The 19082-nt window shown below is 31.5% G+C and overlaps 1 protein-coding gene and 1 non-coding gene across 5 annotated transcripts in view; one reads left to right on the forward strand and one right to left on the reverse strand.

Moving 5' to 3' along the window:
- The window catches only part of KIAA2026 (KIAA2026 ortholog), an 85498-nt gene that overhangs the window by 17693 nt on the left and 48723 nt on the right, over positions 1-19082 (reverse strand). For 3 of the 4 annotated variants that reach the window (XM_036434010.2, XM_036434013.2, XM_045580198.1), the window contains 2 exons: positions 13467-13546; positions 4775-4864 (listed from right to left, as the gene is read on the reverse strand). In XM_036434010.2, the coding sequence (XP_036289903.1) occupies positions 4775-4864; positions 13467-13546 (170 nt within the window). The remainder of the gene's footprint in view (positions 1-4774; positions 4865-13466; positions 13547-19082) is intronic. The other variant, XM_036434011.2, reaches the window with a different exon arrangement.
- LOC118716821 lies at positions 14279-14383 on the forward strand. Its single transcript, XR_004987279.1, has one exon. It is a non-coding gene; the product is annotated as a U6 spliceosomal RNA (small nuclear RNA).

The raw sequence follows: 19082 nt of genomic DNA on the forward strand, positions 1-19082 counted from the left end.
TATATAAAAATTTCATTCATTACTTGAAATTCCTAATTCCTCTTAACATGTCTTTTTATATATTGTAACCATTACACACATATTATTTTGTACATTTAAAAAAACTTAACATTTCACAAATATTTCCATGTAGTAACAATGATCTACAAATATTTTATTTTGCTAGCTATATGATATACCACTGTGTTAATATTACTGTTTGGTTAGTCATCTCCCTATTGGACATACAAGCTTTTTCCAAATTTCCAATATTAGAGGTAGTCTGTGGAACACACCATTGTGTAAATTACTTTTTTTGGGGGTGGGTAAGGGTGAAATAGGGATAATAAATGTTAAATCCCAAATAGGACTACAGGATTAAAGAGCATAGACAATTTTATAGCTTTTTTATCTACTGATTATGATATTTAGAAATATTAAATTCTGCTCAGAGCAGAAGTGCTTAATTGCTGAAAGGTATATTAGAAAAGATGTGCTCTTATAATTTTAGTTTACCTATTTGATAAGACTAGCATTCCATCATTTGTCATAACATAATCCAGACAAGGTTTCTTTTTTTATAAATAAGAATTTTTTTTTTTTTTTGCCAAATGTTCATTTCTCCTCACACCCAATCTTTATACAGATCTTTGCTTATTAAAAAAGATGGAAACCTCTTTGAAAATATAAACTATGACATAAAAAAATAAGGAAATAAAGCCAATGCTCTAGCCACTTTGGCTCAGTGGATACAGCATCGGCCTGGGACCCAAGGATCCTGAGTTTGATTCCAGTCAAGGGAACATGTCTGGGTTGTGGGCTCAGTCCAATGTGCAGGAAGTAGCCAAATGATTCCCTCTCATCATTGATGTTTCTCTCTCTCTCTTCCTCTCTGAAATCAATATATTTTTCTAAAAAAGGAAATAAAGCCAATATGAGAAAAAAAGGGTCACATGAAATAACCAGAAATATAACCACTTCCATATAAGCTTGGCAACATTTTTCCAATTTTGATTATTTATAAAGCAATAATGTTGAATAAATTTAAAATACAACAGGATCAGACAAATTTATTAATACCTTTATTCTATCTTTCTGGAAAACGAATAAACTTCCTAGATAGAAAAATGTTATTTTCCATATAATTAAGGAAAATGAAAATTATATCTCAAGACTAAAACTATAAAAATAATAAAATGTTATGATTTTTTTTTCTTTAGCTCACTAAAGAATTCTATGATCTAAATAATAATGAGAAAGAAAAAAACTAAAGGACTTCGTTCAACTACATACCTCTACCTCAACCAGTTGTTTGACATTAAACGAATCTCTGGTAATTAAGTATAGCATCTCTCTAGGTAGGATATTGAGCCTTTTTTTTTTTTTTTCTTTAAAAAAAAAAAAAATCTCCTAAATGAAGTATGGGATCTAGTGAGCTAGAGCAAACTCAAGAAATTTAAAGCATTTTTCTCTCCTCACATTAACCATAAATAGAACTAGTTGTCTTGCAAGAATAAATAGCTCAACCCAGATTTTAAAAGATTGTACATCTTCCAATACAATGAGTAGCTCAATGGCAAATAGCAAAGCCTCTAAGTTGTTAAGAAAGATATATAGGTTTGATGTTCGGTTAGGTTATATAAGGATGTAAGTTGATCAACGTTACCCTCTCACATAAATGTTCCTCTCTCTCTAAAAATCAATATAATATATCCTTGGGTGAGGATTTTAAAAAATTATTTTAAAAATTATTTTAGACAGACAGAAGGGGTAGGGAAAAGAGAGAGAAAGAGAATCTATTTGTTGTTCCACTTATTTATGCATTCATTGGTTGTTTTATGAGCCCTGACCAGGATGAAATCCTCAATCTTGGATATTGGGATGATGCTCTAATCAACTGCTACCCAGCCAAGGAGAAAAAAAATTTTAATGGAATGTTGAGCAAGGTGGAGGAAACGGAATAATTCTTTCTTGTTGCTTTGGTAGAAAAAAGTATATGGGAAGGCCCTGCAGAGAAACTGGCTAAAGCAGCCAAGTGTTTATATGAATCCATTTTAAATCCTCTCTCACATATATAATTTCTACCTTTAGTAATGGCATTTATGACAACTGAATATTTATATAGAATATACCTTCTTTGTTATTGGAGCCATTATTGTAAATAAGAAAGTTTATGAGAATAAATTGTTTTGACTCTAAATATTATTTTAGTTTGGCAGTGATATCCTCTTATGAAGACCAATATTAATTTTATTTGTCTGGCAATAGTGAAGGAAGCAAAGAATCAGTCAAAATGGTTATTATCACCACCAAGTTCAGGCATTTCATTATTAAGAAAGTCCCGTAGGTCCTTACCACGAACCCACTTCCAATAAATGTGGTTACTTTCTTTGTAATACACAGTACATATCATGCAGGGCAAGTACATGGACACACACAAGAAATGACAGACTGACAATGAAGACACAAAAGCAAAAATGCAAACAAACAAAAACCTTCATAATACATAGCGTAAAGACCTTTTGGTGTATGTTCAGTTACGGATATTTTTAGGGTATCAGTACAATTATGGATATTCATAATGATACTTCAGTAATCAAGAAAGAGTTAAATTGTGTTCAACACAGTATAAGGAGGCAGGAAATTTTCCATTGAATGATGAATTTCAGTTATGCAGAAAATTCAGTTATGTGGAATACTGTATTCCAAATAATACCAGACCAGATAAATTAACTGGTAAACTGGTATTCAATATTAACATAAACATTCAATAAAGTTAATTCCTGCAACTAATATTTATCACACTCAGTATTAGCTTTTGTAGAAGAAAAAAAAAAGAATGATACTGAAATGCAAACTGTTACTGTGTATTTTCTTTAGAATGCTATGTGGCCATTTAAGTGGTTGGGATAAGCTGTTCATGAAAATCTTTTAGGCAGCCTATACATTGGTAATCTCAATAAGATTATCCCCACTAAGTACAATTCCAAGAACTTTCTTGAAGAGCAGAAATCATATTTTAAAACTGATATGCAAATACCAGGAGTCATGGACAAGCAAAAATTTAGAGACATGAAATCTAATCAATTAAACCCTTCATGTCCCCAAGGACTAGAGTGCTAAGTATTTGTAATTTTTGTTGTTTTTTCACTCTTCTCCTTGTTCCTGTGAAGGAACCTCACAATATGCTTATACTTCACAATACCACATAGAAGTGAGGTAGATGGCTTTATATAGAGAAACTCTAGGATGTGTGCATAAGTCTTTTTCTCTTACAATACATGACAAAAATAAGTACATAAATCAATTATGCTTAAAAACAAAACACTAATTTATAATATTGGTACAAATTAAGATAGTATGTTTTACTAAAGCATAAAAACCAATTAAAAATTAATTTAACAAAATTCTGTTTGGAGTCAAAGTATAGAAAATAATAAGTACTAAAGAAGGCACTAAAAATAAACAGCTTTTGTAAAAAAAAAAAACCTGTAACACCCTGATTAAAATATTATTTGTTCTTATTATATAACATCAGTCCTTTATGAGCATATAAAATCAAATATATTTTTGAATACTTTGGCTGAGGAGTAAATTATCTAATATAAATGTTGTTTGTGAAATATATCACAGAAGTAAATTTTAAAAACATTTAGTGTTCATATTAAGAGAATGTCGGTATACCAAAAGTGTGTGAGTATATATATGAAAAGAAAAGATTCTAATAAGGGTATAAATCATGTTTAATAAAATATTTTTATAATATACTTATTTTTGCATTCTCAGATTATACATTGAACATAATGTTTTCTTGTTAATAGGTGATTACCATTATGAACATTATTCTATTTGTTAGATTATAGCAATATTCTCTGGGGTACCACATGAGGGACTTCTGATATGCTTAAAACTGTTTCACTTGTTTTAAAATAACATTGGAAGGTTGTAATTTTATGATACTTCAATCTCCTCCCTTCAGAGTGCTACCAATATGTCTTTTCTAAACAGAATATAAAATGACTACCTACTATAAATATGTTTATATAAAGCTTGCTGTATCACTAACTTTAATTCTAGATTAACAGATTCTGAGCAAAGACCTAAAAATGGCTTCATGACATTCTTAAGGGATAAAACAAAGGGATTTTTAAAAATGATTGATTTTCAAATTTGTGAAATAACCGAACTATGAATGCCAGTTAAATAGGTAGTACTGATTAAATAAATAATTGAGTGTTTTACCAAGTATTGAATGAATAAATATAATGCCCCTATACTCTATTCTCAAGAACAATATGAAATAAGGATGAATTTAGAGTGAAAGTCAAAAGACGAACTTTAGCTGGCAAAGATTCTTAAGACATTTTTAGGCATGTATCAAAAACATCTGGGGCAAGATTAAACAATTTACATCTTTTATGTCACAGCTAATTAAAATTTTATGTTACTAAGCAATAAACTTCCATAGAAAGCACATAATTATTAAGAATATTTGCAAGGAAAGCATTACCCAAAAAATTACCAGTCAGACAACGACCAACCAGTATATTGGGAAATATCTAAAATTATACCTGATATAAACCAGGCAAACAAAATTAATTTACTTGCGCTGGCACAATTTTTATCTATTAAAAATAAAAAGCAGACCACACAGGAGAAATAAAAGAAACAATTTTTCTATTGTTCATTGCAAATTTTTATGTCATCCAGGAGAACAAAATAAAAAAGACTTTAGAAAAAAGGAATAAATTTTTATGCTGACAATAATAGATAGAACTTTTGGATCAACACCTACCGATTTTTTTCTACTGTTTTCCAGATCTTTGAGTTCATTCTCGATTTTTGTGATTAAGTCCCTGAGTTCATCAAGATTAGTGCAAATAAGCTAAAATAAAACACAAAAACACAGCTTGATAACACATAATATAAAACACCCAAAATGTGGTAACAGAAGTTGTTTCAACACACACTGAATTCACAATTATTTGTAATAGCTAAAACCAAAGAAAGCTCCGCAGTTGATACTTTAAAAGATATTTTTTATGATGTATGAACTTCAGGCTTAGTATAAAAATAGCTGAAATTTCAACATCAGTGGTTTCACCCCTCTTCCCTATTCCTCAGTTTGCTTTAAAATACAGATAACTTTAACATTCCTAACTGTCAGCCCAGAATGACAAAGATCTGGAAACTCACCCTTGATTTCACAGGTTACTGAATCACCTTTTAAGAAATACTTCACCAGGCAGTCTCTTAGTAGGTGAATAAATGCACCCCTGGAGAACAGTCATACCTTTGCTTTGGTTTGCTAACTATACAATTAAACAAACTGTACTATTGGTGTTGGGATTGCTAATAAAGGACTTTAACTACATGTGATATATTCAAAGACATAAATGAAATTAAGTACATATTCTTAATATGATTTTAGTAGTCCTTTAGTAAGACCATCTCCACACATTTCCTTTCATAATTGTGTGGCTCATTTTATTTCACTTAGTAATATTTAAAAGTGGCCAAAATAATTTTAATTATTAATAATCAAATTATCTTGAGTTAATTACTAAAGTTTTAAACTGTAAAGTGTCAGCAACAAAAATATTAGTAACTACATTTTAGTTCTTATAAAATTATACCGAGTTTTTCCAATTAGTTTAATATACTTAACATTTTTCCTAAAATATTTTAAGCTCATATTTTTAAAAAAATATATTTTATTGATTTTATACAGAGAGGGATAGAGAGTTAAAAACATCGATGAGAGAGAATCATCGATCAGCTGCCTCTTGCACACCCCCTACTGGGGATGTGCCCGCAACCAGGGTACATGCCCTTGACCGGAATCGAACCCGGGACCCTTCAGTCCGCAGGCTGATGCTCTATCCACTGAGCCAAACTGGTTTTGGCTTAAGCTCATATTTTAAAACAAAACTACAACCACCTACAGAGGAAAAGTTTTAGATTAATGAAAGTCTTGATGTAATGTTTATACTGTGTGATAATTTAAAAAATACTCTTATAAAGCTATACATTCATTCATTAGCCCTTGTTTGTTTTATTCATTAATTTATATGTAAGAATACTGTTTTCCTAAAAGTCATACTTTCTTTTAAAAGAAATAAACAAAAATAACAAAAGGAAGTGTTACAAGATCATTCCCAGTGACTAATGAATAAAACAGGAGACTAGGAGTCCCTTAAACTTCCTTTATTTTTAGGCTGAATTATATGAAATTGCTGATATGCCTTTGATCTACAAAAATGGCAATATGGCTCAACCTAATAGACTAAGGAAAATTTATCACAGATATTATAAATTATATTAAAATACCATTATCAGAAATAGCTACATAATTTCAAACTCACAGAACTGACAAAGCAGGTAAGATTATATAATTAAGTAACTCAAAACAATTCCAGAGTAGAAAACAGTACACAAATATATTAACAGGACAGTACAACTAATATTTATTACAAATTATGCATTTCTATTTGCCAGTCTAGAGTTACGGAAGAAATGCTGATGGTCAAGCAGTGGAGTGGTTAACCAGGTAAGTGCCTCAAGAATGAAATTGTCTTCAATTTCTATTAAAGCCTAAGAACAATGTTGGCCCTATACCAGATTTTTAGCAAGAATACAGTGGAAACTAAACTTCCCACTATAAAATCTATTATGACTCTCATGGAAAATTTGTTCCATAACTTACAGATGGTTGGTTACACCCCTTTTCATTGAACTTGGTGCACTAGTTCATATCACAGCAAAGATTTCTAATTTGCACATATAGCAAAGCTCAGAAGAATTTTCACTTACATCTTAGCTGTCTCATTTTATAAAAAAATAATGGCATATTTTGCATATAGTTTTTAAAAACTTATAGTTACAATGAAAACATATATTCCTACAACAAAACACATAAAAAGGTAAAGATCTTTTAATTAACAATTAGCGAATCATCTAATGTGCTATACCGATTTTTATAAGTGATATTTAGATAATTCTAGTAACTGTATATTTGATAACCTATTAAAATGTTTTGTATTGGGAAAAAAAAACCAAAAAAATATTAGCCTTGAGGTCAACAAATATTTATATTCAATTTAAAGGAATAAATAACAGTTCTGAAGTCAAACCATGAATGGTTTCCAGTCTATGAGCTATATAAATAAAATAACACTAAATACACATTAAAGTTTGAGGAGCACTGATTTAGTACAACTAAATAACTGGGTAAGCCACTTGAAAGTGTTATTTTTATATAGCTCATAGACTGTGGAAATCATTCATGGTTTGACTTCAAAACTGTTATTTATTCCTTTAAATTGAATATAAAGGGACATGACTTTTAAACATAAATTTTGTTGAATTTGAAAGTCAAAAGTTTTAGCAATGTTTACTTTTACATTATCTTAAAATGACTTAATATCTTAAAAATTTATACCCTTTATCTATAATTATAAAAGCGTAATATGCTAATTAGACTGGACGTCCTTCGGGATGACCTTCTTGATGAAGCCGAGGGTAGCAGGGGGCCGAAGCAGAAGCAGCTACCGTGGTGGGCAGGGGCTGAGCCCCTTGCACGAATTTCATGCATCGGGCCTCTAGTATATTAATACATACCTCTCTCTACATAAATTTGTACTACATACCTAACATACTGAAAATAGGGTCAAATTACACTACTACAAATTCTTGTATATGAATATAATTCTAATTTTGTTACTTATATTTAAAGAAAAAATAATGATTTTTGCAACTGTCATAGTTCTTCTGTTTTACAAAGTAAGGCATACATGTGGCCCTTAAACTCAACTTCAAATGATGCTTTTAAAAATACAACCAATCCAATAAGTTCGCCTTTATAAGGAAAACAGATGCATTTCTTGAATAAATCAAAAACACCTATTAAAACCTCTTTCTCATTGCTTTGAATTTGAAAAACATATCTGAGGCTCAGGGCCTCAGAGGGGCTGGGGGAAAGCTCCACAGCAGCTCAGATTACAGTTGGACTGCATCGCCAACACTCATGAGAGCAATTTTCAGTCACACTACAGGGATTACAAGAAGAGTTTTATCCCTCAAGAAGAATCTCTTTAAGGCAGTCTCAATCTACTCTCAAGTTAACCTTTCACTTGATGCAATCCATGATGCAGCCACAAGCTAAAGGAACCAAAATATGTAATTTGGTCCAAACCTTGGCCTAGGCCAGTGGTCGGCAAACTCATTAGTCAACAGAGCCAAATATCAACAGTACAATGATTGAAATTTCTTTTGAGATCCAATTTTTTAAAACTTAAACTTCTTCTAATGCCACTCCTTCAAAATAGACTTGCCCAGGCCATGGTATTTTGTGGAAGAGCCACACTCAAGGGGCCAAAGAGCCACATGTGGCTCACCAGTCACAGTTTGCCGAACACAGGCCGAGGCTAAAAAGGTATATTCATGCTAGTTAAAACTAACAGTTACTAACCTAAGATAACACACTGGTAGAGAAAACCACAGAACCTGGGATTCATCTTTCTTCTACTATAACATGTTCTTTAGAGGTCTTTCTAAATAAAACAAAACATCTAACAACTGGAAATGTATTATAGTTTTAGGATTTAATTTACTATATCTAATCCTTTACTTATATTAAATGGCAAATATTAAAAGGCCGGCTCTTCAACTCAAGAAGCAGAAATGTGTGTACGTAGTAGAGAAGTCCCATAGAGACCAAAAGAATCACATTACCACATCTCAAAAAAATTACAAAATAATTCATTCTTTACTTTATTACTGCTTCAAGTTAGAAATTTTGCCCTTTGGGTTATAAATTCAGTAGGTTTTAGAGATATGTACTGTATTTGTTCCAAAAGGAGTAAGGTAACATACAAAAATAAAACAATATAGTAAATTACATTAAAAAGCAAAGGGATACAAGGCAGAAAAGTCAGAATGAACAGGTCCAAATGAATGGATCATGTTCACTATCATTTTAATAAAACATTCCTATATAACTTATTATGAAAATTGTGAGCAAAATACTACATGAATGGTGTAAATTAAAAATCCATACTGTATTTAAGTTAAAATTATATTAATATCTGTTAAAACTGACAGGAAAATTCACTTCTTATGATCACCGTACCAGCAATAACGAGTTCTTTAAAACTTGCAAATAAGAATATCTTGTATGACATAAAAAAATAAATCTGATTAACATAACAAGTTAAATTTTTTTACTACTATATGACTAAAAATGTTTTCTCAATGTACTATATGATATAGTACATTGTACATAAGAATTTTAAGGTGTAAATAAAAACCAATGCTGTTGTTAAAAGTGAAACAAAAAGCTGAAGTTGGAAATACTTAAGAAGTAGCAATTCAAAATAATAATCAAAAGGTCCTTAACAAAGTTAAGCACTTAAAACCCTAGGGTTTTTGTTTGTTTGTTTGTTTTAGAGGTATTAAGGTTCAGTGAGTTTATGCTTACATTTTATATAAAACAATACTTTTACTTAAAGTCTTAGTTGGATTCTGAATTTCCTGTGCAAAGCAGCCTTTAGGATAAATGACATATATCAATAGAATAGGAGCAAGTGTGCATTATATAAAAGACTTTGATTACCAATGAAAAGCAGAGTCACGGTAACTAAGGCTTTTAAACTATTTTAAAAACTTGTTTTAAAATAAGTTTTAAACTTATTTTGACTTGACACCCTAAGGTTTTAAAATACTTTCAAAAAAATAAAAAAATAAAAAATACTTTCTATAATATTGTTATAATTATGTACAAAATGAGAATTCATATATAAGATTTCTTTCTCAATTAAAAAAATTAAAGTAAAAGGCTTTGGTAAAAATTAATTTTATTAAAATAAAAATATTTTCTGATCTTTTGCAAATATTTCTAACTAAAAAATTTTTTGACAAATTCCCCTATATGCCAACTGTATAACTCAACCCAACACTAAAGTAGGGCTAAGCATAAGTTTTTCCCTTTAGTTAAATATAATCATACAAATAATATTACTTGGTTCTTTTCACTTTTTAAATTCTTATAAGCTTAATCACGAGATTTCATGATTTATGAAACATGACCAAATCTAAGATTTCTTTTAAGGACTTAAGCAGCTGGAGAAAGTGGTAATGGTCTAATGATAATGCTCTTGAGCCAATTCCTAACTGATTTTCCTACTCATAACATAGCATTTTTTTGTCTGAAGCGTCTGGCATGCTTATTTGAAAATAATAATAATAATAATAATAATAATAATAATAATACCAAGTGACAAAATAGTAAGCTCTATCATTTAATCCTCAATACAACCCTTTGAGGAAGGTAGTATTATTATCCATTGTACAGATGAGGAACTGAAATCGCAAAGAGGTTCAGTAACTTACCTAAGTTTCAGAGTTAATGGTAAAGTTGGCATTCAAACCCAAACTGCCTGGTTCCAAAATCCATATGATTAACCACTATGCAGATTACTGGTAAACCCACTGAATCAAGGCTGAAAGCCAGGAACTTTCATTTTAAATAAAGGCATCAGATTATTTTTATACTATCTAAGGTTCGAGAAGCACTTTTTCCTAAGTTTGATGTCACTTAGGAAAAAGTGGCAGATATAGTTAGTCCTTTTATAGTACACACAAAGAAATAAATCTAATCCACCATTTGAATATCTACTGTGTATACTTTAAACAGGGATGGGATAATTATTTCCTTAAACTGAGATATAGATATTAAGAAGGTATATAAATAAACCTGGATTCTTCTGGACATAAATAGGCAGACAAGTTTGATTTCTAGCTTAGTTGAGGTCAAAATAGGGTTCACTTTAATTCATTAGGAAGACCTGCAAGAAGGCATTTTAGAATAAACACCATGAAACATCTTCCAGCTAAACATTTCTATATAGTACTTTTATGTTTAATATTAGAAATGTGATACTTAAAACACCGTGGTTAAAATAATTTGCAGAATCTGAGGCATTAAGTGTTACAATGCTAGAGCTTCTGTGAAGGAAATAAATTCACTTCTTTAGTACATAATGATCAGTCTTCTTACATGTGGGGAACTTCCAAATAATTTTTAAAACTTTACATAAAATTATTTTGAGAGGCAAAACTCTAAGTTTTGCATGTAATAACAAAGTTTACTACTGACTGCTCTAGCTGGTTTGGCTTAGTGGATAGAGCGTTGGCCTTCAGACTGAAGAGTTCCAGGTTCGATTCCAGTCAAGGGCATGTACCTTGGTTACAGGCACATCTCCAGTAGGGGGTATGCAGGAGGCAGCTGATTGCTGTTTCTCTCTCATAGATGTTTCTAACTCTCTATCCCTCTCCCTTTCTCTCTGTAAAAAAAATCAATAAGATATATTTTTAAAAAACTTTACTACTAATATTATCTACTATTATTTGCTTATTTGAAGCAAATGACTATTTCCTGGGAGATAGGTGTCCATTTCCTTTATGAATAATACTATGGAATCCAAATTGTAAACCAGGCATAAGAACCACTATTGTCATAGTCTACACAGGGTGGCCATATTATTATGATCTCTGAACGCATAATAATTTGGCCAGTGTACATCCTACATAATAAAAGGCTAATATGTAAATTGTCCCCTTGATCAGGAGTTCCACCAGCAGGCAGGCTGGCCAACTGTCCATGTCCCCTCCTCCTGGCCAGGCTGGCTGGACTCCACTCATGCATAAATTCATGCACCAGGCCTCTAATAAACACACACACACACACACACACACACACACACACACACACACACACTGAGTAGCCAGAGTATTATGCGTTTAGAGATCATAGTAATCTGGCCACTCAGTGTATTTCCCATCTTTAGCCAAACTAACACTAACTCTAACTCTAACACACACACACTCTCTCTCTCCCCCGCCCCCTCACTTCGTTCTCTCTCCTCTCCCTTCCTTCCTTCCTTGACTCATTTATTTAAAACAGCACAATCTAGCAAAACATGAACTTTTGACAGTGACACACACACACACTTAAAATCAAAGTTTCATGAAACAATATTACTCTTACTATATTGAACACATTCTTTTAATTTCTTTCTATTTTTTAACTTTGTTAACTTATAAAAGAAATGCTGGTCATGCAATCCACTCATTTCATGGTTTACTAATGAATACCACCTGCTTATTTTAAAGCACAGTCTATGCCAGTCATTACATATAAAAGTCCATCCACTGAGATAGGAATGGAGACAAATACCAACATCAGGCCAGAATACTTTGAAGGATTGAGGAAAAAAATGAGTGAAAGAAATAGCAAAGGCTAGTACGACATAAGTGTAAGAATGATAATATACTACTATAGCATTAAAAAACGTGTACAAGCAATGATAGAAAGGCCTCTAAATAAAAAGTGAATCCTTTTTTTTTTATTGAATATGCTAGAACCAAGTTACTTTATATTTTAAAAAAATCATTCTAAGAATGTCATTAAAAATACTCTATTTAAAAATATTAAGAGAAAAACAAGTTTTTCTTTCTTTGTTCATTTAAAAATATTAAATAGAACTATAAATAAAAGTAAATGTGTAAATGAAAGTCTTCCAAGAACAATTAGTAACTTTAAAAGAAACAATTCCAAAAACAGAACTTTTACTGAAAAATAGATGTATACATTTTTGGATATATTTAACTGTTAAACTCACTTTACAGACTATCAATATTTTCAAAGTTATTACTCCTTTATTTTCTTCTTTACTTAAATTGACTCACAGAAACTCACTTTAACATCATTTTTATTTTTGGCAATGAAGTATTAGGTTATAGAACTTTTGGAAATGAACTGGACACACTAATACAAAAAAAATTTTAAAGAATCATCTGTTGAAGAAAACACATCTTTTATAAAATAGAAAATAAAAATATTTAATTAGGGTGAGATTGTGCTTATTTTAGTATCAGCTTCAAACAAAAAAACTCTTCATATAGTCACATTAGTCAGATAATAACTTTTTCCTTCTTGCAGAAATGTTTAAAGACAACTGAATTAACCTTTACTTAATATTCTTTCTGAAGTTTATATACAACTAAGAGTTAAAAGATTTGTTTTTCATATTAACAAGTCAACCATTTCTACAGTGCCAAAATAAATAAAAATGGATTACCTTGGCAGTATTTCCATGCACATATATGGCTTATTCTTGGAAGACTTGCATTTACACATTTACTTTTATATATAGTTCTCTTAAACTATTTCTACAATACAGTATAGTATATAAAAAGAAATTTATGACTATCAGAAAAAAATAGAGGTAAAATTTTGTTTGAAATACTAGCAGATTAACTCATAAGTACCAGTGGTATTTGTACTTGTGGGGGAAAAAGTCACAGTTGGAAACATTTCATTGAAAGTATGTGTGCGTTAACAGTGGAATTTAGCCAATTTCTTTACAAACAATACAAACACTGAAACAAAACTTTAAAAACTGTTGAGAGAAAACTGAAACACTTACCTGAAATTCTGGTACAGTAGGTAACTTTGTGACAGTTTTCCTCTTCTTTGTGATTGCTTTTTTAGATATGGATTTTTTCCCTTTCAAGATTAAAAGAGAAAAACTTCATAATGCTGTTAATAACCCTTCATTAACAAAAATACACAGAACCTTGAAAATTCAATTATAACTAACGATGGATTCCAGTGAGTCAAATAAAAATGATGAATCAAAACAAGTCCTAGTAAAAGCAAACATTCAACTACAACTACCTATAACAGACACATAAACAAATGCCATATTCTTTATATAAGAACCAAATTATTATAATCTCTAATGTGTTGCACAGTATCAAAATTTACTGTAATAAGATTTCTCAAAAGAGTCACATTACAACTCAGTTAAAATTTAATTCACAACTTAAAATTAGGTTACATAAGGAAAAAAAATCTTACCTTTAATAATAACTTATGTAGTCAGGAACCTGCATAGAATTATACTCTGAAGACTATGGTCTATTTATGTAGCCAACCCATTGTAAAAATCCTCTCAATAACTCAGAAAACCAAGTTTTTCTATCCCTTTAGCTCTGCACTTATCTAATCTTTCCTCAAGGGCTGCCTTTGGCAGTATTCAATGACCAGTTGTAAAACAAAGTAAACATCTCCCTTTAAAGTGCACCTACCTAATCATCTGTGTAATCAAAAATCATCGGAAAATATAAACTTATATTCTTAAAGAAATAAAATTCATAGCATAGATTGAAGTATATCTCTGTGTATTTAACCTGACAAGAGACATAATTCAGATCATGTTGAAAGTAAATATGTTTTGTGCTCACTTCGGTGGCACATATACTAAAATTGGAATGATATAGAAGATAAGCATGGCCTTTGAGCAAGGATGACACGCAAATTCATGAAGCGTTCCATATTTAAAAAAAGAAAAAAGTAAATATTTCCCCCCACTTGTAATTAGCAAAATCAATTAATAATAAGTTGGCTGTTAATTATTCAACAAACAAGAGATATAGGGCACTATACAATTTATGGGAATAACAAAAAATTATAAAATGAAACTGTCCTTCAGGAGCTTACAATCTATGTAATGGGATAAAAATTAATTGTAAATACTTAAAAGTTAACTTTAAGTCTCAATAATTTAAAGGGGAAAATTGAAAGTTACTGTTTTTTTGTGGGTTTTTTTTTTAAAGGAAAAGTGAGTTTAAGTACATAAAGTAACTTTGTTCTACATATACGCTATTGCTCCTTTTTAAACGTTATCTTATATAGGTAAGATCTTGGATGAAAACAATTTAAAAAAATTTAAATTTATAGTGGTGACATTAATAGGATCATATAGATTTCAAGTATACATTTCTATGATACATTGTGTGCCCATCAACCAAAGTCAAATCATCTTCTATCACCATATATTAAGCCCCCTTGACGACCTGCCTTTCCACTAGTAACAACCATACTGTTATCTGTGCCTATGAGTTTCAGTTTTATATCCCACATGGGAGTGAAATCATATGGTTCTTGGCTTTTTCTGACCAATTCATTTCACTTAGCATAATATTCTCAAGGTCCATCCATGTTGTTGCAAATGAACAGTATTACATAGTATATATGTACTTCTTCTTAATCCAATCCTCTATCAACGGACACTATGGTTATCTCCATATCTTGGCCTCCATGAATAATGCTGCAATAAATATAGGAGTGTATGTATCTTTGCAAATGAAACGTTTGAGTTTTTCAAGTAGATACCCAGAAGAGGATTGCTGGGTCATATAGTAACCCTATTCTTAATTTTTTGAGGAACCACCATACTGTTTTCCATAGTGGCTGTACCAGTTTATATTCCGACCAGCAATGAATAAGGGTTCTTTTTCTCCACAACCTCTCCAACACTTGTTATTAGCTGTCTTGTGGATAAGAACCATTCTAACAGGTGTGAGGTGGTATCTCATTTTAGTTTTTTCATTTCCCCAATAGCTAGTGAAGTTGAACATCTTTTTCATATATCTGATGGCCATTTATATGTCTTCTTGGAAGAGGTGCCTGTTCAGGTTCTCTGCCAATTTTTTAATTGAATTGTCTTGTGTTGAGTTGTATGAATATATATTAAAACTCTTTTTCTGAGCTGTTGTTTGCAAATATCATCTCCCATTTGGTTGATTGCCTTTTTGTTTTACTGATAGTTTCTTTTGCTGTACAGACGCTTTTTAGTTTGATATAGTCCAAATCATTTGCCTTTACTTCCCTTGCCTTTGTGATCAAATTCATAAATTCTTCTCTTAAAACCAAGGTCAGTAAATTTAGTATCTGTTTTCTTCTATGTAATTTATCGTTCCAGAACTTATATTTAGGACTTTGATCCATTTTGAATTACTTTTTGTACATGGGGACAAACTGCATCTGGTTTCATTCTCTTGCATGTGGCTTTCCAATTTTTCTAGTGCCATTTTTTAAAAGGCTTTCTTTTCTCAATTGTGTTCTTTTGGGTTATCAAAAATTATTTGCCAATATACATGTAGTTTTACTTCTGGGCTCTCAATTCTATTCCATTGGTCTATGTGTCTGTTTTTCTGCCAATATCATAGATCTATAGTATTAATTTGAAAGTCAGGTAGTGTGATATTTTTGGCTTTGTTCTTTTTTCTCAGGATTGCGTTGGTTATTTAGGGTCTTTTTTGGTTCCATACAAATCTGATGATTTCTTGTTCTATTTCTTTAAAAAATGGCATTGGAATTTTGATGGGGATTGCATTAAATCTTTGGGTAATATAGCCATTTAAACTACAATATGTTGATTTTTTTCAATCCAGGAACGCAGAATACCTTTTCATTTTATTGTATTTTTTTCAATCTATTAATAGTTTTGTAGTTTTCAGTATATAGGTCCTTCACATCTTTTGTTAAGTTTATTCCTAGGTGTTTTATTCTTTTGGTTGCAATTGCAAACAGAATGTGTGTCCCCCTCCCCGCCCCCCTAAGTTTCATTGCTAGTATGTAGCAGTGGATTTTTGTACATTGATTTTGTATCCTGCAACTTTACTCTATTTGTTTATTGTTTCAAATATTTTTTGTGGTCTTTAGGGTTTTCTATGTACAGAATCATGTCATCTGCAAAAAGTGACATTTTTACTTCTATTTATTCACTTGCCTGATTGCTCTAGCTAGGACTTCTAGAATTATGCTGAATAATAGTGGTGAGAGTGAGCATCCTTTTCTTGTTCCTGACTTTAAAGAAAAAGCTTTCCATTTTTCACCATTGAATATGATACTGTCTGAGGAAAACATTGACAATGACTTTAAATAAGTAACACAATCTACCAAAGAGCTTCACAACATGACCTAGGAGTGGTAATAAGAAAATATTTATTGAGAGCCTACTATGTATCAGACACTTAGTGAGATGATTTATATAAATGATCTCATTAATTCTAATCCCCACCCCCTCCACCCCCTCCACCCACACACACACACACACACACACACACACACACACACACAAACATTGAAGGTAGGCAATTCCTCATTTTAATGTGAGATAACTGGAGAGAAAAAAATATTACTTACTCAAGTGTTACATTGTAAGTAAGCACCATAGCCAGGGGTTCTACCGCCAAAGTCCAAGTTCCATTATGCAATTGCTAACCTCTCAAAAATCACAGTTACCATTTATTGATTCTCACAACTTGCCAAGCACCATCTTAGATACTATGTTTTGCTATTCAAATTAATCTGTGTAATGCTACAGCAAGGTAGGTATTACTTCTTTTTTTTTTTTTAACAGATAAACTGGCTATAAACAGGTAAATAAATCGATGGAAGACTTGTAGCTAATGTGCACTGGATCATGTATCTGTATTAGACCTGCTGCGCTCTTTTCTTTTTTAAAGCACGTTATTTTATTTATTTCTGAGAGAGAGAGAGAGAGAGAGAGAGAGAAAGAGAGAGAGAGATTGATTTGTTGATTCTTTTATGTGCCCAAACTGGGGATTCAACCTGCAACCTTTGGCTATTGGGACGATACTCTAACCAACTGAGCGCCCAGCCAGGGCTAACGCTGTGCTCTTTTTAATGATAAACTACTGTGTTCTTTCTAACTTTCTATAACGATATAAGATGCTTTTGACAGATTTCAAAGCATTTCTTTATACTAAGGGAAGATTTGCATATTCACTATTACATAATCTATAGCCTCATAAAAACAGTCTGAACAAAAAAATATCCTGTATTCTTCAATAAAAATTAGTTCTTTTTAATTAAACTTACTTTTAAAATAGAGCATTGTGTACTATAAAATCTCAGTCTTTTTTTAGTAATCTGTTTTTGTTTCAGGACAAGTTACATAATGCCTCTCAGTGGGCTTTCACTGTCCTAAGTCACCTGTTACTATAAAACAGAATGTTAAGTCTCAGATCTAGGATTGTGCTGAAGTCAAGAACAGCTAAAATATACATAGAAATGCCCTAGCTGGTTGCTCAGTGGTTAGAGCATCGGCCTATGTATTGAAGGGTCCTGGGTTTGACTAGAATCAAATCCCCAGTGGGCGGCATGCAGGAGGCAGCGGATCAATAATTCTCTCTCATCACTGATGTTTCTATCTCTCCCTCTCCCTTCCTTTCTGAAATCAGTAAAAATATATTAAGAAAAAATAAAGAAGCATTTAAAAAACGCACACACACAGACTTTCAACTTTAATTCTTGGGCTTAAAACACAGCCATGGGCAAAAAGTTGAATCTCAACATGTACCAAGAAAATGGATAAAAACCTTAATATAGTTTAATAATTAAAGTTACAAGTGCAGTCTAATGAAGCTTTTTAAAACCAAGCTTAGAACAGTTTAAGAAAAGAAATCCCAGCTTGAGAGGAAAAATATAACTAAAAATATATTTTACACTATAAATGTAGGCACAAAACTCTAGTCTACTAGAACATGTAGATACACTTACTAGAAAAATGAAGATTATTTTCCCCACTCCAACTCCTCTTTCCCTCTCTCCTTCATCTGGCTGCCCTGCCTGTCTTCACCCCCTGGGCTTCTACTTCCACTCCAATGCCTTCCTAGATTTGGCCTTCCCATGTATAAGCATTCTCCCAACATATTCACTACTCTCTTAGTGTTTTCATTTTAGGAACCATAGTGAATGGATAATAAGAATTAATCACTGTTAAAAGTAAAGGGCATTTGTATTATTAAATACCAAATCTGGGAAATACTTTATTCTCTTGGGCAAATTTTTCATCATACTGGTAATCTTTTAACCCTATCATAGAACAGCTATTTCTTTTTTTCTCCTTTAATTTAGAATACTGAATCAGTTGTCAAATTCTGCTTCTTGTTGCACTATATTTCTCAAAATGTTTTTTCTTTACTGCCAATGTGATAGAAAAGTCATGAAATCATTCCTTATCTGGATTTAGAATTTCCTCTTTCTGAAATTACCTTCTACACCAACTCCTTCATCTAAATCTCATCAGTTTCTTTTTATAGCTATTTAATGATGTCCTAATTACCTGGCAAGATCCTTTCTCCTAATCCTGTCACTTACTAGCTGTGTTACCTTGGACACAGGAATAAATTTCTCTGTGCTTCAGTTTTTTTAATCTATATAATAGGAA

Source organism: Pipistrellus kuhlii, unplaced genomic scaffold (assembly GCF_014108245.1).
Source record: "Pipistrellus kuhlii isolate mPipKuh1 unplaced genomic scaffold, mPipKuh1.p scaffold_m20_p_12, whole genome shotgun sequence".
NCBI classification, from domain to species: Eukaryota; Metazoa; Chordata; class Mammalia; order Chiroptera; family Vespertilionidae; genus Pipistrellus; species Pipistrellus kuhlii.